Genomic DNA, 24,736 nt, shown 5'->3' with positions numbered 1-24,736 from the left:
TCTTGCTCCCCAACATTGTTTTCTTGCTGCCTCCATAATAGACTGAATGTCTGGTGCTAAGTGGCACCTAAATGCAGTGTTTGTGTAAGTTTATGCATGTGCTTGCATATGTATGTGAGTATCTGTGCAAAAAACATGTGTTTTACTGCTACTGTATATACGGTTAGTAGCCACTCGTTTTTTCTCTTTAAATTATGATTTTGTGAAGTATTATGTCAGTATTTTACCTTTTCTTCCTCACATCTTTGCTTCACCCCCCAATCCCTGTCTGCCTCCCTCTCCACATCTGAGCTTTCTCACAAGGTTTGATGAATGCTGGGTACAGCCACATCGCTGCGGGCGATGTCAGATAGTCATTGGCTCAATCGGTCTGTTTCCTTACATCCTGTTCTAGCAGGGGGATCACACAGAGTAGCAGTATCATGGCATGATCTTTTGAGGAGATGACAGATAAGTCAAGCATGAGAGTGTAATATTAGAAGGCTGGAGGATGGACGGTTTGATAGCTTAACATTTGACGTGTGTCTTTAGTGACTCAAACAGGGTGAACCACAGGTAGTAAACTGTGGCAGCTTTATCATTGAAAACGTATTTTGGACCCTTGGCTCACATCAGCGGCTACACTGTGTTTTATTTGGAGATGAAAGTGTCTTTGTGACACTATGATTCCTCTTGGGTGGCATGCAGTTACATTATTATTTATATTTCTTCCTTTATGTTTCTTCCCTTAACTTAAAGGAAAAGTTTGACGCTTTGAGAAAAATACATAGTCTATGCACAAACAGAAAAACAAGACAGTTTGTGGTTTTACAGAGTTACCTGCTGTAAAAAAAATTTAGCTACATAATAAAGTTGTAGTATTGTCATCAGTTTGACTAGATGCTGCACAGATACTGAAAGTGGGGCCTCAAAAAATTAGCTTGTTTATTGTAGATTTATCTGATGATTATTTTCTTGATTAATTGATTAGTTGTTTGTTCTATGAAATGTCAGAAAATTATGAAAGATATTGATCAGTGTTTCGAAAGCCCAAGATGTCCTCAAGTGTCTTATTTTGTCCACAACCCGGAGATATTCAGTTTACTGTCAAAGAAAGAGAAGTGAAGAAACCCAAAACATTCACATTTTAGAAGATAGACTCTGTATTTTGACTTTTTATTTTTAATTATTGAATTACCTAAACAGGTAATTATTAAGTCAGTTGGTGGTTAATTCAGTAGTTGACAACTAATCAAATAATGGATGCAGCTGGACTAAAATGAATGAACTGTATTTTTGAACTTTCGCCAGGCTATTTCCCCCTGCTTTCATTTTTTATGCTAAGCTAAGCTACGTGTCTCTGTAATACTGAACACACAGACATGGTATTGCTCTTCTCATACAACTCTTGACAAAAATGTTAAACTATTCCTTAAATCTCTCCTTTTTCCATTTCATGGTTTAAGTAGTTGTACTTGTGTAATGTCTTTCAGATTCTCTGGACTGTTTTTTGAACAGTTTAAGACCCAAATGCGAAAACCATAAGTCCCCCACTCACCCAAAAACAAGCAGACAAAACAAGACAAATCATTGGGATTAGAAATAGCCATCACTCCTAAATTATTGTGACAAGCCTGAACACTTTTCAAATCTAAAACTAAATTTTGGATGTTTTACGATGCTGTTTAAGGCCTATTGACATCAGTGTAGTTGTAGTAAAACCTATATTTTCAGTCCTGATTAAGTGCAAAACACACAAACTGATGATTTTCTATTTTTAAGTTGGCCTCTTTAATTATGTATGTTGAAATTCCTCAAATGCATGTCCTAAAAAGATTCGTTAAGGCCTTTAATTTAGGAGGTACTACTTTAAATTCCACTTTTCTTTAAAGCTACAATTGGTAACTATTATGAAATAACTTTCATATTTGCTGAAACTGTCACTATATTCTGAAAGAAGTACATGAGACAGTTTGTGAAAAAATCATGCCCCTTCTTCTCTTCCTACTGCCTTCAAGTCTCATACGTTCATGTCAGTGACTGTTAGCTTTGGTCAAACTGTCAAACTGCTAGTTCAAACTGAATCAAGATCTGTTACTGCATTGCCTATTTCAATGTTTTCTCGGATGTTTTCAGAAACACATTTTAATGAACTGTTAGCTGTAAAATGATAAAAGTTTGTGGCATGGCCACCGTGTTGAATACAGTCGACTGAATTACCAAGGAACACCTACGAGCCGCACCAACTGTCTCATTTTACAGCTAAACAGTACAAGAAAGCATGTTTATAAAAACATTTCTGGTCAGAAATAGACAATACAGTAAGAGAATCTTAACTCACCTTTGATCAACTCTGCCTAGTTTTACAGTTTGACCGTAGTTCACGAGCCATGGCTGACCTTACAGAGAGTCCTCCTGATCGGTTGTTGCCGACCGCTCTGTGGTCTAATTCTCGCAAATGCATCTGTCTCATATAGTGACAGACAAGGCAAATATGACTAAGTTATTTTCATAAAAGTTACCAAATGTATATTTAAGGTTTAATGGGATTGGTGTAGTTTGTAGAAATTATAGTAACACCTACATTTTTAGACTGATTACGTTTGAAAAACACACAAACTGCTGATTTTTCATTTACAAGTCAACCTCTTTAATTATGTATGTTGAAATCCCCCAAATTCATGCCGTAAAAGATAATGGATCAGGCCATGAATGTAGGAGGAAATTCCACTTTTCTTTATTGCATTCTAAGTCAGTGCACCATGTTTAGGCACAGTTGTTTATAACTTAATTATTTTGCATGATCGGTCTTAAGCTTTCTCTACTCTTTTACCATCTTCTCTCTTTTTGTATCTGCTGTTTTGACCATCTAAAGCTATACTTGAGTCTTTCATTGGTTTTAGGGGAATTCAATCATGGCTTAGTAATTGTTAACAGGCACCCATCAAAACCAACCCAAGTCTTTGCCTTGTGCATTTTTGTACATCCTCTGTTTTAATTTTAGATTTATGGAGGGATAATTTCTATGGCAGCAGCATGTCCAAGCCCCCAAAGCCAGCTCGGTTGCTGTTTTTCTGTGAGAGAAAGATGACTTTTGACCTAAAGTATTTGCCATCCATCTATCCATTTGCCCTTCATCCCATTCCTCTGGTGACCACACCCTTTTTTCCCCACTCTAAATGCAGCCATCGCTGTGCGTTCCAGTCTCTCTGCCATTCCTTCTAACCAGTCTTCCTTCCCTTGCTTTTCCCCCAGCCCCACTGAGCCTCCTTACCCAGGGTGGGATAAGTGTGATTGGTTTTGTATGTACTCAATGTGCAGAGTTTGAGGGCGCTCAGATGGTAGTGATTGGGGTTGTTTTGTGAGACTATGTGGAGGGTAAGCATCTTAGCGTGCTGTAGAGCCTGGCCAAAGAAACCACACAGCTCCACCAAAAGTACTGCAGCGCTCCTCTGCCTGGGATTTTGTTTTTTCTCCTTCACTTCATGTTTTTTTTTTTTTTTTACATATTGTGCCTCTTTCAATCTCTTTCTGTTGTCATCTTGTGTTGATATCCTTTTATCTGCAGTTTGAAAGGGATTTGTTCTTTTCCAGTCTACTCTTAGTGGTGTGGTTGTCTCCGTTTTCGGTTCATTGGAGTTGTAAAAACAGATGTTGATGCTGAAGATGTGAGGTCTTGGCTGTTTCTGTTGGATCATAGTTTTCAGCTTGAACCAGTGAGTCAACTTGAGTCAAATATAGAGGACTATTTCTACAGTCTAAATCAATCCCTAATTCAAAGTGACAGGTCTTTAGGCTTTCGTCACATTTCTGAGCCAATGCCAATTAACAAAATCCTTGATCCATTCAGCTTATCAATCATTACAAAACTTAACGCTACATGGAACCTTTGTTTTTATTTCTAGGAATGTTAACTTTAAATGTAGAACAAGTCTTCCTCCTTACTAGGGTTATTATAAAAAGACACACTAAAAAGAAAATATTAAATATAAAGTTTAATAACTGGCCTCAACTCCTCTTTTGCTATTAAATGATCAAATTTTTTTAATTTGTTGAGAAAAACTATCCTTCAGGTTTGAGAGCCACTCATGACATTATGAATTACAGTACGAGTCTCGTGGTCCCTCCCTTTGTTCCTTCATTATGACTCGCTTTTTTCACAGACGAGAATCAGCGGAGTTTATTAGTCTAGTTTTATCAGTGTATGATGAGGCCCCTTCTGAAAAATGCTTGTAAAACACCAAGGCCCTCTGTAACAAAGAACGTGCATTTCTGAAGTTGCTCATATGCTGCCCATACATTCTCACTTGCTGGAATGCCTTTTCTCCGCTCATGTGGTTCAACTGATGTGACGCCAACAGAGTCGTCCTATATTCCAGTAACTAACGAGCTTTGATGTTATGAATCTTAGGGCAGATTGTTTTAAAGGCTTGTCCACTGATATACACATAAAGTGCCACTAATCTGCTGCATATTATGTTGCTTGCCTTCCCACAGAAAGTGCTGTATCAGCTTGCTACAGAAGAAGACGATGTTGCAGTGCAGGCATTAATGAATCTCATGGATGTACCACCTAAAGAGTACCATCTCAAAGTTCTGAGAAAGGTATTTGCCCTTTGTCATTTTTTTCCCAATTCTGGCTTGCCTTGATATATACTGTATGTAATTATGTCGACATATTTGCAAGTTGTTCCCTGTTCTGCATTTCAGATGGTGGCGCTGTTGCAGGAAAACATTGGGAAAAACTGCAGTTCTTTAGACGACATACATCAAAGGTACAGCACAAAAGAAACTAATGTGAAAGTCATTAATCTGCTGATTGTTTTCTCCATCAATTGTGTGGTCTATGAAATGTCAAGAAATAGTTGGGGAAAAATATGATCATCACAGTTTCCCCGAGGCCAAGCTTATGTCTTCAAATGTGTGCAACCAAAACCCAAGTTATTTTATTTACAAGGTTTCCACAGTCATGGAAAACCACGAGAAGTCATGGAATTTCACAATCAGTTTTCCAGTGCTGAAAAAGTCATGGAATTAGTACAAATCTTTGAAAGTTTTGGCAAAGATTTCAAAATTGTTGTGTGTAATGAAACTGTAACAGTAATTTTTCATGGATAAACTTCCATGTACTATAATATAACTGAAAATGTGTTTCTCAGAACTTGAAGTTCCAATAAAAAATGTTTTTTTTGGCATAGAGTAAGTATGCGGGCATCAGTTTTTGGTTGCCAAAACAAAAAATATGGTTGCCAACTTGAGTACCTAGTTGGCTGTTTCAGGTAATTAATGTACTATGCAGTAATAGATCAGCGAAAAAATTAAAATGTGACATAAAAGAATCTTTAAAGCTTTTTTATGGTAACCGAACAAAATTCTTTGTATGTTGTGGTTTGTCTGATACATTACAAAATACGAATTTTAATTCATTCCATTGCATCCATCACATCCATTGGTCCCTCAGCGCTGAAGTCTTGGATTGTGGGTCCCTCAAGTGACTCCAACATTATTTTTTTCATCAGCCTTAATTTCAGTAATGACCTCCACATTGTCTTGATTTTGTTCGGATAGCTGAATCCTCACATACAGCCGAAGAGACTGGCAGAGCCATCGCCACATCTCTTAAGTCAGTTTAAATCTGTTTTAAGCATACACACACAAATAGTGCATTTTGCTAGAAAGGGTCAGAACACACATTTTTTTTTACCCCAGGAGATATAAATTATTGTCTCTGCAGACCATTGATAAGAAGTCCATGATAATACTGATTTTTTTTGGCTGCCCCTTAAAAGTCAAAGATTCGAGTCATCGGTCAGAGACTGATGACTCGAATAACATCAGTCGACTGAGACTGCTTTAAGTTGAGTAGTCTTGTTTTTTTTTCTTTTCTTTAAGTCTGTGTGCTGTGCAGTTTACTTCAGGATATTTTGGTCCCCAGATTTTGCTGGGGAGTAAACACTCTTGACTTTCATGCCACTCTTTGGTACAGGCTGCAGTGGACACATGCAGCTGCATAGAGAGAAAACGTCTTTCTTACTGTGTATTGATAAATTTATAGCTCAAAGCAACGTAATACAATACAGGCTTTTGTTTGATATCAAGTGTCAGCAAAAAATGTTGCACATTTCCAATCTGCCGTTAGTGCTGTCAGCTTGTTTACTAAATTACAAAAATGCCACTGTCACACTGAATGTCCCGTTGAGTCTGTTAAAACTTTTAAATTTGATAATGGGAACAAAACTAATACTAATATTAGTATTGAACAGCCAAATCTAAATCCACTGGCATAATTCTGAGTTGGGTGCAGCCCTACAGATTTTGTCTGTATGACTCTTTGCAGGTGTTCATGTAACATTCTGGTGATATCAGAGGCTTGCATCCCCCTTGTCTCTTGTCCCGAGGCTGCTCCTCTTATTGGTGCACTCCTGCAGCAGCCGGTGACTTGTGTCAGGGCAGCACTTAGCGAAGACTTCCTAGAGGCTCTGAGCTCTGCCTACTCCAGGTACGAGAACAAACACATACTGAGTTTTCTGTTATGGTTTAAAGACACAACCATGTTTGTAGCTGCAATATTTCAGATGTGATAATAATGTCAGTGCTGTTTTTTCAGCCAGTGCTTGTTGTTGAAGGAGCAGGCAGTGGTCTCTCTGTGGTATCACAACATGTCCAGCCTGGAAAAAGCGGTGCTGGGCCTGCTGGAGGCTGTTCTCACCGACACAGGGTCAACACCACAGAAGGTAGAGAGGCAACTGGCAGAGTCACTGCTGGTGAGTTGGGTTTTTTTTTGTTATGAGGACTCTAAAATCGCAGCTCAAAAATGATAAAGGAAGTAATGTATTTCTCTGATAGATATGATCAGATTTCACAAAAAATGTGTTATATCCTTGTTTGCTTACAGTTGAACACTGACTTTTTGCAATTTATGAGTGAAATAATATGAAATATAATCCAATAATGCCAACCAGAAGTCCTTAGAGGCAGAGCTGACAACTCTTGTTTTGTCCAAGCAGCAGTCCAAATCACAAATATATTAATTTTACAAAGAGATAAAACGAGTAAATATTTATATTTAGAAACTCAAACCTCTGATAATTTAAAAATTACTGAAGTTATTTAAAGGTTTTAATTAATGTTGATATAAGGATAGTTGCAGATTAGTTTTCTATTAAGTGACTAATCAGTGAATTGTCTTATTGTTTAAGCTTTAGTTTAGTTCATAGGAGAAATGCCAGGTTTGTTTCAAATCTACTTTTTATAAGTGAAGTCTGGGCAAGTGTTATTTTACCTCATTTACCTCCGGCACCAACTTCTTTGACAGCATCATTGTGGGAAGGAAGCAGTCCATGACAGCCATGACAAAGGCCAGCGTAAACTCTACTGCATTTAGAGATCTGAAGTTGTGAAGAGTTTACCTTAAAGTGGAACTCTCCACATTTTAGCCATGATACCTGCAGTTACTGGTGTTACTAAATGTGGTTTAACACTGAAGCTCACAGAGTTCTAGGAACAGCAAAACAAACTATTGTCACTTTAACGAAGAAGTCAGGCAATAATAGCATTTTGCACCTAATTATTACAATGATAATAACTTTATTTAGCACCTTTAAAAACAAAGACTACAAAGTGCTTTGACAAACAAAGCAAAGCAGAGGCAAAAAACCCCACATGGATCTGAGGGACAGCAGGGCAAAAATGAATAGTGGTGGTTACCTCGCTAAGTTGGAGGTGTGCAGCCTGTTGCCTACAGCTCACTGTGGCTGCTCCTTCTGTTTCCATTACTTCCTCCAATATTTCAGACTGATCTGCTGTCAAAAATGCTGAAAAATGAACGTTTTGTTATGTAGATGCGCTTTTGATGAATAATAGCAATAAGTGCTAAGCTCTCAGAAAAAGACATTTCCTTCGATTACTTTATGATAGAAGTCAACTTCTGCTTCATCAATTTACTTCTTTTTACTGTGAAGCTGCAGCTGTATAAATGTTTGGTATGCATCAGGAGTAACTTGACACAGCATTTTATTCTGCAGATGTCAGCCCTTGACAATCACTTCATGATACTGCAAATATATAAATACAGCAATACTTGAATCATTGGTCCCATAGGCTCAAGCACCACTGTGTTACTTCATTTGGCAATAGATTGGAGCTTGACAGACATTTATTTAAATGAAAATCTTTGAGATTACCAATTGAAATGTAAGAAAAATATCTAACATCTACTTGTGATACTGTTGAGCAATGATGGTCTTGTTTTATCCTCACAGTTAGAGCTGGAGAGAAACACATAGATTGTTTCACTTGTGTACTGTGGCATTTTCTGCAATTCTATTGCCTCATATTTTGGAAGCGTTGCTGATAGATTGAATAACATATTGCTGTTGTTCAGTGGGTTTGTTATTTACATAGTTTGACTCATCTGACCTGGATTATCACGTCTCACATCAAAAAATCCATATGCTTTTAGCCCCACTTTGAACTACTTTGTAAACTGTGAAACCAAACAGTTTGAATATAAGACCTGCTCATTTATTATAAGACATGGCGGTTGTAATGTTTTTGTATGCATAGTTTTTGGAAGCGTTCCATTGCTTTTTGGTGGATCTTTATTGACTGTTTTTGCCTGGCAAACTCACACCATTTGGCTTTGCTCTGCATGCATCTCACATCATTTGGCTCGCTCTAAACTGCATCTCACATCATTTGGCTTGTGCTACACAGCCTTTACTGTGCTGGGTAAGTACTGAACTCTCTGTCACTTGAGTCCTTGGCCAGTCCTCACTTCATTTAACTTAAGATCATGCCATGTTCAAAAGTCAGAAGTGATTTTTGATTTATGGGTTGTTATTATGATTTGTTGAAGATAATGTCCCCATTACTACAATGCGATCAGAAAATACCAGCAGTGTTTCGCGTGCTTTTCATTTGGCCACCAAGGGCTGCTATTTTTCCCACAATAACTTTGAACATGTTAGACATATAAGTGCAGCTATTGTGAGAAGTAATGGTAATTAAATAGGAGAAGTTTCCCTCTGAGAAATTTGTCTTTTGCACAATGCCTCAATCTGTTTCTTTACATTAGGGGTGTTTTGATATACCTGTATTGGCAATAACTGTGATATTTAAAAATTAAATATTGTTATCTTTTGCTAATACACATATTATGATATTGTGTAAATATTCAAGTGCAATCTGGATGCATTTTCAGTAACCATTAAGTGCAGTTACTCTTTTTGTATGATTTTGTACAGTTATTGTCACAGACTTTCTCTCCACCTTCCTACTATTGAATTTTGAGTGTAATTTATTTGCCAAAAAAAGGAAACGCATATGAAGCAAAGTTCAAAGTTAATTTAACTGCATTACAGGGATGCCTGTCTCTTTCACGCTATCACTCTGTCCTATCTAATGAAGGCAAAAAAATAATCTTAAAAAAAAGTAATATGACAATTCCACTACAAAAGAAACTTGATCACTAAAATTAGGTGGGGGGAAAAAGTGGATATATTGTTATAGGTTTTGGCCAAATAAGTTATTTATCAGCATATTGAATATTGGCAAAAAAACCCAATATTGTGCATTCCTACTGCATTACTGTGAACTCTTTTGGTCGTGATAATTGCGTAGTGAAAATCTGATATCATTCCAGGATTGCTTGAAAACAACATAAAAAACAAGACAGTTGGCATCAGTGTAACTGTGTAACTGTGGTTAAAAAGGCGCTTAGTTTGTGAAGTTTTGTGTAGGCATGGAGAATTTTAAATTGTATTCTTTGTGAAATTGAGACCAGGTTTGAAGGACCAGGGTGATGTGATGTGACAGGCAGCTGAGCTGAACTCAGACAAAACACTTAAATCAGATGCAACAATATATTTCAGAATCTAGAGCTATCTTTGGAGTAATTTCTCACAGAGCAGGCATGACATAAAAATGGGGTGGAGGGGAGGAGATTAATCCATGTAGACATGTTTTCTACAAATTGTTTGTGCCAGACGTCTCTGCGTAGCAATACAATACCTTGTGTGTGCAGTTATGAAAGGCATCCTATTAACCTAGGTTGCTGATTGCCTTTGGTAGCTCGAAAATTGAGGGAAACTCTGGTGGGAAGCAAGAATTTAAATGCCAGTTTGCCTCATGTTAACTGAGGTAAAGTTTGTCAGTTGTGTCACTCCTGTTTTCTCAGATTGATGGTCCAGTTGAGCTGTGTACATAACAGGCTAGAAATGTACACTTTCACTTTAGGAACTGCTCTCACAAATTAAGACAGATTGGAACACACTGGTGTACATGTGTTTGAATTACTAATGCTGCATGTACAGGAATATGCCTGCCTGGTGACTGCACTTGATGAGCCACTAAGTTGGAGAGAGAAGTTCTGTAAACAACTGATTTAACTCTGTGTATACACGTGTTTACTTCTCTGTCCTGTCATGGATCTGTTTGTTTATCCTCTCATCCATCTCTTATTGACCTCTGTTTTTATCACCTTGCTAGTTCTCACGCACATGTGTGCAATGCAAACCCTCTCACACACATGCCTCCAGCCACCATGCTTTGTTTATGATATTGCATCTGGTATAGCGTGTCTGTCGTTAAGAGGGTGGGAGGCATACGTTTAGGTTTCACTTAGCCTTCAGGTTGTTTGGATGTCAGATGTGTGTTCACATGTGTGTAAGTGTATGTGAGTCTTCGTTAGTGTACACGTGTGCAAGAGCAAAGGAAAAAAAAGGCGTGTGAGCTAGCTGACTGGGTTGTGTCTCCTCTCGCCTCCCTTTCACTCACTTGTTTAAACTGCAATCAAAAATGGGAAACATGAAATTAAACTCACATTCCTCATTTTGGCTTGTCCCACCGCTCTGTGATCCAGTGAGAGACACAGGCCCAATAACAATAAACACTCACTTCCTGGGCCTTACTGCCAAAAACAGGATGCTTGTTGTGTGCTGTAATTGACCCTCCTTGAAGTGTTAGTGGTAAGGTATGGAGGAGGACGCTCAAAAAACCCCATCTGTTTTCACTAGGGGGAAACCATGACAGTTTGCACACATGCATGCAGGCTGGCATGCAACCCAGAATCGCACTGACACACATAAACCATATGCCAACGTACGTAGACACTAATATGTCAAGCATGTCATGTTTGATTAATGCTGTTTTCTGGCCAGAGAGGACAAAATTGAAACAACCATGTCAAAACTCAGGATGAAAGCACTTGTTTTGTGCATGTTGGAAGTTGTAATGACACCATATGAACACTGAGTAGGGCTGTTTGCCTACTGAGCTCACTGAGGTTTGTTTCTCAATTTCCGATTTCCATGTATGCCTGGACTGGAGGGGAAATGCTCTCTAACACCCCTTTACAGGATCAGTTGGTAGGTTATCGATACGTATTTGGCCTTTATCTGCTGAAATCATTGTGATATACAATCTACTTAATTATTAACTAGTGCTGCTACTATCGATTATTTTCATTTGAAAATAAAATGTTGATCAGTGTTTCTCAAAGCCCAAGATGACGTACTTTGTCCTTAACCCATAGATATTCAGTGAACTGAAGAGTAAAGAAACCAGAAAATGTTCACAATTTTGACTTTTCTTTAAAAATTGCTTAAATCAGATTTGTTGGCGCTAATATTGTCACAATACTGTGATTTCTAACTTCAATACAATTTCTAAAAGTATTGATATTGAATGCCATTTTTTATTCCAAGGGGAAAAAAATTACATTAATAACATACATAACATTATAACAATTTGGGATCATTTACAATAAATGTACAGACACTGCAGACAATGAGGATTGAAACTCTTTAGACATTCAGAATCAATGTGTGTCAATAGATTGATAATTTTGACAACACTTGTTGGCGATTAATTTAATAGCTGACATGTAATCCATTAAAGGTATACAATTCAGGATTGTAGGTTACTGTTTGTAAACCCGTTCACCAGCAAAATTGTAAGTTAATATCAAGCCCAGATTTGCTCTCATTTTGTGTTTCACCTCACTATATTTCCGTTTTTTGGCGCAATATCTATATACATCCCAAACACAGAAAATAAAACAAAATAATAAAATGCCAGTCTATACATTGTTTTTTTTTTGGGAAGCTGGAATCAGAGAATTTTGATTTTGATTTTTTTTTTCAAAAACTTACTTACTAAAACCAATTAATTGATTATTAAATTAGCTGTTGATTGATTTAATAGTTGACAATTAATCAGTTGATTAACTGTGCAGCTCTGTTATTAATTACTAACACAGATAGCAGGTTTTTATATATAAAAATCATAATAATAATCAGTTCTGTTGCTCCTTTTAAAACAGTAGTAAAAATTCTGTTTTACACTGCTGGGATTAAAACCTATAAGGTAGACTACACATGCTCATATAGTGAAGCGTCCCTGTATGAGATGGCTGAGAGATGTCAGGCTGAATAATTAGGGACTAGAAGATATGTAAACATGTCGAGAGAGGCAGACAGGAACAGTACAGCTGCTAAATGTTTTTGCTGGGGCGTTTTAGAATGTGTTAAATCTAAAACACATGATGAGTGTGCCTTAGGCAGAGATAAGAGTGTAAGTGTGTGTGTGTGTGTGTGTGTGTGTGTGTGTGTGTGTGTGTGTGTGGGTGTGTGGGTGTGTGAAGGAAGAACTAACAGTGGTACGCTGGTCAATGGGGAGAGAGGGCGAACTGTGGCTCTGTGGCAGGGAGGTTTGTGAATGATGCATCAGTGACACCCTGTGGTCAATATATATAAATGGATAGGCTTTATCATATACTTTCTGTACTTTCTAGATTGTGAGCATATGATTTTAATCGGATTTTAGAGTTCATATATTTTGTTGAACAAAACAAAATATATTGTTTTTCTATAATATTGATGTTTTTGTTGTAGGTGTATAAGTGTAAAAATTGGATATTGGTAGCACACATACATGTCATTCCCTTTCCTGCCTGCTTCCTTGTCTAGACTTCAGGACCGCAGTGGAAATAAGTCATGTGACTTTATTGCAATATCCTGATGAGCTTTGGTGCTGTATGCACATTTTTGTACTGTATTGTCATTCATTAAAAAAAATCAATCAATCAGTTTTTGTTTTTGTGTGTTCCAGCCTAAAGCCTGTGCTCAGCATTGCTCCATATTCTTGGTTGTAAATGACATCTTCAGGTAAGATGATGTTCGTGAGTTTGTGTGTGTTGTGTTTATGATTGATGCATCATGTAATGGCCTGCTGCTGAAGTCTGTATTTCTGCAAATATGTTGTTGATGTGTCACAATGGCATACAGCATAATTGTTTGTGTGTCCGACAGGTCCGTGCTCAAGCAAGCTGAAGGGAATGAGTCTTTGAAGTATCTCATTCAAACCTTTACGAGGTGTTTCCTCAGGGAGCGGGCACTGCTGCAGCATCAGGTAGGCCTCAAAACCTTCTCAAGAAAAGATAAAAAAGTCTGGCTTAAATATTTGTTTCTTTTTGGGCTACAAATAATGATAATTGTCATAATCAATTAAAGATCCAATGTGTTAGGTTCAGGAAATATTTTGTCAGAAATTGCATATAACATTTATAGCCATGTCTTTATTTGTGGATTATCATCAGAAAGACAGAGTCATTGTGCCTTACTTACCTTAGAACGAACACTTTAGATCTACATATGGAGCGGGTCCTCTACCATGGAGTCCGTCATGTTGTTTCTACAGTAGCCTAGAAAGGACAAACCTAACACAGACTATTTGCATTTTCACATGTTCTTTTGCACTTGTGGCACTTGGGAGAAGTCTCAGTTGGTTGCAATCTGCAACCCTTGCGCTAGATGCCACTAATTTCTTCACTCTAGACCTTAGATATTCCCTTTTTTTTCCTGATTAATTGACCAGCCTTTCAGTTCCTAGAATAGAGAATAGTGAATGACCAGTCTAAAACCCAAAGATATTTAGTTTACTATGCTAGAAAAAAGAAAAGCAGCAAATCACCTTAGTTTTGGAAAAGTCGTGGAATTTTGTTGTGCGGAATAAAATTAATCTTCCGGGGATAACCTTCCACGTAATGTAACATAGCAGCAAATTTATTTTCTGTAAGTTAGCTGTTGACATAACGTAGCTCTGCTATATGTTGACTTAGAGCTGCACGATATATTGTTTCAGCATCAACACTGCAATGTGCAATCATTGAATCGAAAGACATTCAATGTCAAATAAGCAAATGAACTAAAACACCTTATTTGCTGCTTGACACAAGTGTAAAACTTGTAGTTTATTTTCCATGACTAACATGACTAATACCAGCCAAGCCTCCCCCTTTAAGACAGGTTACGATGATGATCTGACGTGGTGTGGCGGCATTTGTTGTGGGAAGTAAAACTCTCCTGTGTGTGTGAAACACATGCTTTTTCAAAATGGAAATTTTATTATGGGTCCTTGAACAGTCATGGAAAGGTCTAAAACTTTGTCCATGAAAATGTTTGGGAACTGTATTTGAACTACAGTGCCTTTAGTTTACCAAACTTGATTTCTCATGTGGGTAGATTTGGTATAGCTCAGCTTCTTCCAGTGTGAGGTAATTTGTAGCTTGCAAAGTCATGCTTTCAAATAGCTTCTCAATCACTGACTGCTGATAACTTTGGTGATCAATGAATCCAAACATATTGCTCTTTAATGCTCAGTGCCACAGAAGATGAGAACTCTCCAAATTCTAAAGTTTGCAACAGATGTCTAATTATTCTTATCCACCATCTTTGGTGGAAGTGAAATGATGGTTGCTTTTGTGCCCTGGGCTTAGATGCACACACAGGGTGATGAACAATTACTTCCCCTCTGCCTGCAAAATCATTTAACATTTGATGAATCCTCCACATCATTATCACTTTATCTCCAGCTGGGACCTGGCTGCTCACACTACACACACCACAGTTTGCTCCTCTGCCTCGTAGACAATAAATGCAAATCGCTTTTAAATCATCAATTTGTGGGTAATAACTTTGTACAAATAAAACACCTGCAATATGTGGAGCTGTTAACACTGAAGTGACTGTCAGACCCCACAGATTCTCTCAGATATACATGAGTCTGTTGTTGTATAGGGGGCCTCCATCAGTACAGGGTGACAGCAGGGAATCATGTGCACTTACAAGTCAACCATTACTGTCATAAAGCCATGCAACATATGTGTAACGATGTAGGTGTAATGTATTACCTGCTGCACGGTTTTGTGACTGTAGCTTAACTCATTTTCACCCCTATTAGCCAGTAGATGGCAGTGCTACAATGTATTTACAGTGGACTCAGTTTTAATGGCGGTAGTCACACTGCACTAAACGCTACCTATTACACGCTGCATTACACATTAGCACCTACTGTATCACAGTTACACAGACTCCCATTCAAAATGTCATTTTTCAGGCCTTCAGAGCACAGTGATGTATGATTTGAGGGAAATATGATTTACATTTATGGAGCTCAGGAAAATTTGTGCTTTGTGTCGTTTTAGACGAGTGTATCTTTGAAGGCCTTGTTCCCATGGTCACCTCAGAGTCTGCTGGTTCCCCTCTTGACCCTGCCATCAGGTCAGTTTGTGTGTGTGTGTGTGTGTGTGTGTGTGTGTGTGTGTGTGTGTGTGTGTGTGTGTTTCATTCTGACACAATGCACAAAACCCTGTATTGTGAGAAAAGGTCTATTCAGGTATTCTTTAACTGTGTGTCAACAGTTTTCCTGCCGCATTGTGAGTGGGCTCTTGCGGGTCTTCTTCTTGCAAATCAATTACAGTTAATAATTGTTTTAGTGTTTTATGTCAAATATAGAAGTTGACACAGTGTGGAACAGAAGTTATACTTATATGCTTATTATATATAGCTCATGCATTATAAATCATGTCTCACTAATCCAGTCATATGCTTAGTACTTCACCAAATAGACAGACTCCTTTGTCAAAAACAGTATTTTTTTCCCTGGTGAGCACTTTTGCTAGTTTTAATATATTTTTTTTATTTTTTTTTTTTACATAATTTAGTAAGTGATTTTACCTTGTATATCTTATCTCTTTTATTATAAATCTGTATCTTTTATTATGTTTTTATATTTTATTGCTCTTTAAAGCAGTTTGAACTGCCCTGTTGTATATATATATATAATTTTTTGAATAGTTGGGGACAATTTTTCCTTATCCTCTGTGGACAGAGGGATGTCATATGCTGTTAAGTCCTCTGAGGCAAATTGTGATTTACTTAACTATACTGAGACTTAACTGAGTATGTATTGCCAGTGTTTTTGTATGGGAATCTTTACTGTTGGACGGATGCTCAGTAGGTGAGTGCAGGGGCACAGTGGAGCAGTGCTTATCAGTGTGTGCCCAGACTGGCCTGTAGGTAGGAATGATTTACATGAATGGAGCCATTTAGGGACACACTGGAGTCCAGCCAGAACTCTGAGTTAATTATTACCGTGTGTGTGTGTGTGTGTGTGTGTGTGTGCATGCGTGCGTGTGTGCGTGTGTTGAAGGGCAATTTTTCACCGTAGACTGAATGGAAACGGTACTGTGAAATGTAGAAGATCTGAGGTTTTATCATGATAAGTGTTTCCTCTGGAAAAAAGTTATAAATTTAAACTTAGCATAGCATTGTTAAAATCATAGCCTGTGGGTAGCAGACCTGGATCAAGATATGAAGCATTTGAAATATTTGTTAGTTTGTCAACCTCCTGAAGTGTCATTTATGTGAGATTTTCGTGCAACATTTGGTTCGTGGTTGGAAAGTTATTTTTGACAGAACAATGCAGCATGTGACAAAAACCACTCTGGCCTATAAGCAGTAACAGATAACAGCTGGAAAACAGGAAAAAGTAGTTTTGAGTACTAACAGAAATTTATCCAGTTCTGCTTGGAAAATTTTTGTGCCTGATATTTGGAAAGTTGACTATTATAGCTATTTCCATAAATACCATTTCATGCAAAATTAACTTGTGTTTTACTTCACTTTTTTAGTCTTTTATTTTGAAGTATTATGTATCTTAATGTCAGGGTAATCAGACTTTTTGGGGAACACACTGAGTTGATTGAAACCACTCTCATGTCTGTTTGCCAGAATGTTTTACTATTCCTTAAACATTGACTGTTGTGCTCACTTTTTATTTTGTGAAAACTAATTGATTCTAAAAGGCGCATTTATGTGCTACAAGTCATCATTGTGTCTGTATGATCTCAATCTGTTCTTGCAGAGATGCCTCCAGAGTCTTGGAGACATCATCTGAACTGGCTCAGTGGCTCATTACAGAGACTGACAGAGGAGGAAGAGGAGGGAGACAGAGACAGCAGCAGCAGGTTAGAGTGAGAAAGTGTTAATGTGTGTCTGCTTCCACCACCCTACTGAATGCCTGTGTGGTGTTCTTATTTCCATTAACTGCTGTTGAGGGGGTGGTTTAGTCAGATATTTTCCCCTTGCATCATAGCAGAGAGGTCCTGGTGCACAGCGTTGCTCCTCCAAGCGCTTATTAGAGGCTATTAGTTTCGGAAAGAGAAAGCTGTTGAGAAAAACAAGTGTTGGAATGCCCGGTAAGAGTGAGAAAGGGAATGCAAAAAAAGATCCAAAGAAGCAGGAAGTGGACAAAGGTAAAGTATTTCATATTAGCATGAAATGGAGAAAAGCAGAGAGTGAGTAGCCTTGGTTGGATTGATTTAGAGGAAAAAGAGGACGGGGGATGCAGATAAAAAGGAGAAAGCAGTTGATGTCCTGGAGATGGAGACGGCTGACTTGATACCCTCCAGCTGCGGTTTTTAACAGGGCCCATTATCCCCACTACCGCTCCATTCTGGAGCTTCATGCAAAATTCCCAAAACATTGTTGTGAGCCAGCAGTGGGAAAGTAGTATGTTGTGTTGCTCTGAGCGAAGATGCAGCTGCCAGGGCTCTGCAGAGGGGTGCTGCTGTTCATATGTGGGAGCCAAGGGGAAAGAGGGGAGATGAGGAAGAAACCCCTAATGATGGTATTAGGGAAATTCGAGAGAGAGATCCTTATCGCTCTTCTAACTTCAAGTTACAGTCTCGCTGTTGCAGCTGTGTGCCTCTATTTAACTCTGTTGCAGCTCTCTCTCTGGACCTAAAGTCCATCTTGCAAAACTTGCAGACATTGTTTTACATTTTAAAAAAATCTACAACTATGTCCTCTCTCTTTATTCTTTCAGGCTGCAACTAACACTTATTTTTATTACTGATTAACATGCTACAGGCAAAAACCTTTTTTTCATACACGTCTCTTATTTTGAGATTTTTATCTTCTTTCAGACTACTGGACGAAAAACACCCCAAATACCCATTTAGGTTTTTATGTGAGTTCAGATTTCTGTTCCGCAAATATACGCAAAAGGTGCATATTTAATTAGTTAATGCCTGATTTGCATAATTAAACATACAGAAAGTCTGTAATACAAAATAAAATTATTTTAATGTATGAAATTAACTGGGGAATTTTTATGATGATACCTATTAGCTTTATTCTATTCACCTGTAGTGTCTCCCTTAAATTCTTGTCTATCAATTGTCTGATATGGGGAAAAGCACCCATCATAGTCTTCCAGATCTGAAAGTGACATCTCCACCAAAAGAACAGACTACAAAGATATTCTCTTAGGTATCATATGAGAAAAAGAAAGGGAAGAAATCTTGGCATTTGATAAGCTGGACACAGAAGACAGAAAAAGAAACCGATGGACTCAAAGAAAGACAAAAAATTGAGAGAGCCAGGGTGTGTATAACCACAGTAAGTCAAAATCCAAAAAGCACAAAAGAAATTGCACACCAGATTAAATTTACCCTTTCATTCACTTCTATATAAGTACAAAGGACCAGGAAATATTTGTCTTCTTAGCTTAAAAACTAGTAAGACTTAATTTTCAGTTGTGACAGTGACTCATCATCTAAGCGCTGGTAACATTCTTACATTTGCTACCCCTTTTTGTGGTGTGTCATCCCTCACTTGATTCTGACCATGGACTTTAAAGAAGTGGTATTAGATTCAAAAACAAAACAAAACTCGTCAAGATTCAGGTTGGATTTTCTAGTTTGGGATTTAGTGCTATTAAAGCAGAAAACGGATGCTCATCGCTGTTTGCTCATTTCTTTATGTGCTGAAATATCACCAGTTGAAAGAGCCAATCACAGCTGTCCCTCCGTGTGACATCAACACTGTGAACAAATAATGAGCTTCAGTCTCTAATTCTGAATCAGATCTAATTGAGAGCTTTGTCTCTTTTTGATCTTCCATTGTTACTGTCAGTGGGGGCAGGACTAATAGTACTGGCAGACACTCAGAGTTGTGGCTCATTAATAAACTCTTATGACACAAATGACCCCAGGCAGCCTGTTTTTCGAGGATTTGTGTGGCAACTGGAAACCACAGTGTTTGATGAAAACTTTGGTAAAACAACATCACAGATGCATGTCATTGGCAAACAGCAGTCATGCCAATTTGTCAAAATGTATTTATATATCTCCCCTTGCTCTCCTTTATGGCCAAGTTTGTTTTTTTTTTAATTGTTGGGGCAATAACTAAATTACTGGGCGGACAGTTACTAGCCCTTTTTTTACAACCGCACTTTGGGGTAGAACTTGAAAAGGAGAAAGTTGTACATATTTACACACATACTCTGGAGAGAAAAATTGCAGCTGGGAAGTGTCAGGCTATTTAGGAACTAAAGTAGACCACCCAAATCACCTTAGTTTATAGATAATAAAATCTGTTTATAGCACTGCGACCTTATATGATCTGGTAGTTCCACTATAATGCTCTGTTTGTGACCCAACATTACAAACTGAAATTGCACAAAGATAATTGATTTTACAGAAAGTCTTATCACAAGGTCCACTTATGTTCCCAGAGTCTTTTAATTTTTAAGTTTGACAATTGATGATTTTTGCTATAAATTATTCAGTTCCTTTTTTAATTGCAGTCCATGCAGCATGTGCTGGTATAATTATGTCCTCTGGTGTGCTGCAGAGTCATTTGTCCATGCACTTCCACTGCAGCAGCACAGAAAAATCCTTCAGATCCCACAATTCCTGGTTAAGGCCGCTTTCTACCTTTAGTATTAAGAATTGTTTCTCCACCTGTCCTGTAGGGGGCACTATAAAGTGTTTGAGGCCTGGTTCCTGCTGGTCCACTGCGCCCACTGGGTGCAGGTAGCTGTGCGGCTGCTGGTGACATCAGGACCTGAGGACTGTGGCGCCCTCCTGTGGCTGCTGAACTTCTACTACCATCCCACCAACAGGGGGCACCGCAGAACCTTTCAGTTGGTAAGAATTTCTCTAAAAAAAAGAGAGAGAAATTATTTTATTTAACTAGTTTTTAAAGCTGTCAGTCTTCTTTCATTTTTTCTGTTATGAGCTGTTGTTTGAGTTTCATGGTGCCTGTTGTTTACATAGCTAACAAGATTTTCAAAATAACGGCTGACAAAGCCTTAAGAAATCTGGACCAATCACCATACATTTGCATCACTCATGGTTTCTCTTGTGCTGGAAGAGAGTGATACCAACTCTGAAATAGGGGCTTAAAAATACCAATGTATGTTGATTGGTTGAGCACAGCCAATGTAGCACTGGAAACTACCACTTAAAAAAAAAAATTAAAAATTGTAGCCGTGTAAACAGCAGACGGCACTAAACAAAAACCATAAACAACAGCTTGTAACAACAAAAATTGAAGAAAAACAGACAGTTGGACAAACAGTGAAGTCATGGCCTTACTGCACATAGACGCAATGTGGGAAATACAACGTAATTTTGACTCTGCTAAGCGAGATACGTGTAGGCTGGCTTACGTTACTTAAGCATTCTTATTGGTGGTGTGAATGCACACAGAAAAAAAAGCCTTTGAAGGTATGTAGTTTTTGGCAGCGATTCCTTGCAGGCAATTCCTCTCGGGGAGTCCCCAGAAGTGTTTGGTCTGACAACGTTTCTGTATTGACATACTGAACTTTATTTGATATGACGGGAAGAGGAAGTAGTGTGTATCATAACTCAACAACATAACAATGTGGATGGTCTGTCCATTTGCTCTTGGCAGATGTGTTGTTGAAAGCTATAGAGAAAAAACAGAGAAAGAAATAGAATACATTAAAGAATAAATTATGGATGAGCTGAGCGGGAGAGAATGAGACAGAAGCGAGGACAGAGAGAGAGAGAGAAAAGAGAGAGAGATACAGATGAGGAAGGGAGCCGGGTGAAAAGGGTGATGTAGTATTGATTTCTCAGTGAGTGTCTGGCCAGCTGGCCCGAGTTTCATCTCTCTGTCTCCTGTTTGTCCGCCTCCTCTCGTAACCCTAGGAGACTCACAGTCGTCGCCGCTGTCTCTCCCATTACGAGTTTAAGATCAGCTCACATGGGGTTGCGTTTGTTCATCATTTGTGAATTACTAATCTATTGATTTTTATTAGTAGGAAAAATACTTAAAACAATGGGGTTGGTTTCAGAGCGATTTATAAGTAAACATCTGTCGGCTGAACTGAAATTTATCATGTCTTATGTGGTTCCAGGTATGTGTCAAAGAAGCATGGGACCACCTACGCTCCCTGTTCTTGGTCTCAGCTCGTCCTCTTCCTGTTGGCCGTCTGCAGTCGTTGATCACGCTGCTGTCAACACAACCTCAGCAATCATCACAGTCTCCATTATTGATCCTGAACCTCTTAGTCAACTTTGGTGTTTTCTTTCAACAATCGCTGAGCGGATCAACAGACATTTTACAGACGGTGAGGAAACAGAATCTGTTTTCTTTCTCCTCCAAAAAATCTGTTTTCAGTAATTTCCCAATTCATGTTCCACGCATCCCCTGGTTAGACAGTTTTGCACATTGTGATTCATTGTTGATTTTGGTCTGCTACAAGATAATTTGCAAATACATGGCACTTGAATTTCATTTTTGACCATGAAAACAGCAGCTGACCAAAAAAAATCTAACCACAAGTTCCAATATATTGCTTTTTTGGAGCCTGTATCACTCAATCTTCCTTGGCAGGAAGTTATGGATGTTGATGAAGAACTTTTCATATTTTTTTGGTTAAAATTAATACGTTTTTTTTTTTTCACTTATCATTATGAAGTAAATGTTGACTGTGCTATGTAGTGGCTAGAAAATAATGACACCATCTGCATTTAGATTGGTTTTCTTTAAGTATTGCTTTAAACTCTGCAACTCTGTCTACCACTGGGTACAATCTCCTGGGAAAATAAAGGCTCAATTAATAGCTCAAAATCTGTGTCAAACATTGTGCGCCCAAGCAGGAGGATAGTGCTTTTGTCTTTCCCGGCAGCTATCGGTAGCTAAGCCCAGTTACCAAAGAGTATCAGTGTAAGTTCATTGCTGTAGCACAAATGGCAGACATAGACACTATTGTGTTAACTGTGGAAGATCAAATGCATATTGTCCTGTGTTGGCTCTGAGAAAAACAAAGTGGTGGAGTGAGAGGTTGTCTTTGCAACATCGGTGCCAACAATATCACCATTTAGAAACATGAGGAGGGGAAAAGTTGAGGTCATTCTTGACCTTCAAACGTTGCACCACAAGGTCCACTTGGTAAAAACCCACTGCACGAACATACATTTTTAGGTCTGTGATATACATGAAAGGTTCCTTTAAGTGAAAACAAAGTATAATGTCTATGTTATTGTTTAAAATGCAAAAGTTCAAATAAACTTTTAATGCACGATAACACTCACATTTTAGGCACGTGTTTTACACTAAGGTGGTTTTGACAGAAAAAAACACTAAATTAAACTTCTGTTTTGGTTTGCCTTAATAATAAATTTAATTTTACATTGAATGTTAGGTATTTTAGTTTAGTTTGTTTACACATATGTTAAATAAACAAATAAATGAAAATACAAATTAGTACATGAGCAACAGAAATGTTATGGTCAAATGCGAAAAACCCCTCTGAGGGGCTTGATCAAGGCACTTGCCATATTAAACCGTAATGCATTTACTAATTAAATTTTGTCAAGATCGTCAAGGGAAAGATGAGATGCAGCATCAAGTACACAATGTGAAAAAAAATTAAAATCACTAATACACAGGTAATCCATAAGTATAACACTGGGGAGATAAAATCAAACCTTTAACATCTTAATTATACAGACTTTTATTCTTAGAGGTAATTGAGTTATTTCTTATCCAAAATCTCTGTCCATTTATCTCAGACTCTAAGTATTCAAAATATTTAGATGGGTTTGAGTACATATCTATAATTATATTAAGTGTTGTTATAATTTGTACCATATTATACCATGTACTATATCTTTTTGAAATAATATTGTTTTGAAATAATGATGCCTTTTCAGATACCATTTTTGTGTAGCAATATGAGCAATATTCTTTCTGTCGTTGTGTGTGTAAGTCCAGGTGGTGGATCAATCTGGTCTGGTTGATGAAGCAGCGCGTCTTCTCAGCTCTCTGGAACTCAGTTTCAACGAAGGAAGCTGCTCATCAAACAACGCTAACGGAGTTCATCTCAGGATCAAGGCACTTCACAGCACACTAACACATATGCGTGCAGCAACGAACCCTGCCGAGAACCAGGCACACACGCTCACACACTCTAAAACAGGTGAGAGCGCATACACACACAAACACACACACACAAATTAATGCACAGAGTCACGCAGCAGTGAGTTCATCCTCGGCTCAGGGTTTTTTCAGGGCACCTTTGCAGAATGACAAATAGCCAGCTCGCTCTTGTGCAGATACGCTGCAGTGCAATGACAGGAGTGTGTCAAAACAGCACAGCGAGGACAGATTATGTGGAGAGGCTGCAATTATACGCACACACACACATAACATAACTACAAGGCCCACAAGGACACTTGAGCAGTGACAGATCACACTGCAAAGAAGCAGCAGCGCGTACAACGTGTCAGAATCCTCCCACTCATAATTGTCTTACAATATAAATCCTTCACAGTACATATGCCAACTGAAAGACATTTAGGTTTGAGGGACAGGAAAACCAAACGCTAGTTATGTTTGTATGAATACTATTTGTGTTTGATGTTAAAATGTTTACATGAAGAAAATTGCCACAATGAAGATACGATAAAATTTGCTATTTTATTTGCTTTGTTATTCATTAAGATGTAAAAGGACTCTCTGTCCTTTGTGCTTGATTCATAATTGTAAGTGCAGACATTTAAAAATACCCCTGGAGCCAAACATTTGAGAATACCCAACTTGTGATTCAACATAACAGACTTTAAGACTACTGACTGACTGCTGCAGGAGCTGGACAGACTGCAAACTGTTTATTTACATTTCCTTTGCTGTCGAAGCAATTATTGAGATTTTTGGCATCACGCAGAATGACATTTTGTTTTCAGTTTGGTACATGATGTACTTGATTTATGTGCTGATCAGTTTTCCTCCTTTAAAGGAATACTTCTTGTATTAATTACTCACCGTGTGTTACGTTGAATTTGTTAAAAAAAGAATCCAAAAATTGAAAACCTTTTTTATGACTTGAAGTAAACCCCATAAAACTCTGCAGTTTTATGCACGGCCAAGTAACATCCCTCAGCACATGCGTGCATTTAAACTCTGCTCAAGCCGAGCTCATATGCATGCACGTGCTCAGTGTGCCGCTCAGTTTGTGCTACTCATAGGTGGAAGTGTTTTAAAAAGTAAGGTTTATGGAAAATGCATGTGTTTGGAAAGTACTGAGCAGAAGGCTGGATACGTGAAACTAAACTGCAGGACTTTTGTGTGGGTTTGTAAAAGGTTGTTTTGATATA

The 24,736-nt window shown here is 38.1% G+C and overlaps 1 protein-coding gene across 1 annotated transcript in view; it reads left to right on the top strand.

Annotated features, from left to right (window-relative positions):
• The window catches only part of fancc (FA complementation group C), a 38,049-nt gene extending 14,449 nt beyond the window's left edge, over positions 1–23,600 (top strand). Inside the window, exons 5-15 of the mRNA XM_042488278.1 lie at positions 4,477–4,584; positions 4,690–4,754; positions 6,317–6,478; positions 6,587–6,743; positions 13,090–13,145; positions 13,290–13,389; positions 15,464–15,539; positions 17,185–17,287; positions 20,080–20,254; positions 21,493–21,705; positions 23,355–23,600. Coding sequence (XP_042344212.1) covers positions 4,477–4,584; positions 4,690–4,754; positions 6,317–6,478; positions 6,587–6,743; positions 13,090–13,145; positions 13,290–13,389; positions 15,464–15,539; positions 17,185–17,287; positions 20,080–20,254; positions 21,493–21,705; positions 23,355–23,600 — 1,461 coding nt within the window. The remainder of the gene's footprint in view (positions 1–4,476; positions 4,585–4,689; positions 4,755–6,316; positions 6,479–6,586; positions 6,744–13,089; positions 13,146–13,289; positions 13,390–15,463; positions 15,540–17,184; positions 17,288–20,079; positions 20,255–21,492; positions 21,706–23,354) is intronic.
• The last annotated feature ends 1,136 nt before the right edge of the window (positions 23,601–24,736 follow it).

The sequence above is a fragment of the Plectropomus leopardus genome, chromosome 6 (assembly GCF_008729295.1).
Source record: "Plectropomus leopardus isolate mb chromosome 6, YSFRI_Pleo_2.0, whole genome shotgun sequence".
NCBI lineage: Eukaryota > Metazoa > Chordata > Actinopteri > Perciformes > Serranidae > Plectropomus > Plectropomus leopardus.
The sequence above is the reverse complement of the archived record's forward strand: the minus strand, read 5'-3'. Positions and strand labels throughout refer to the sequence as shown.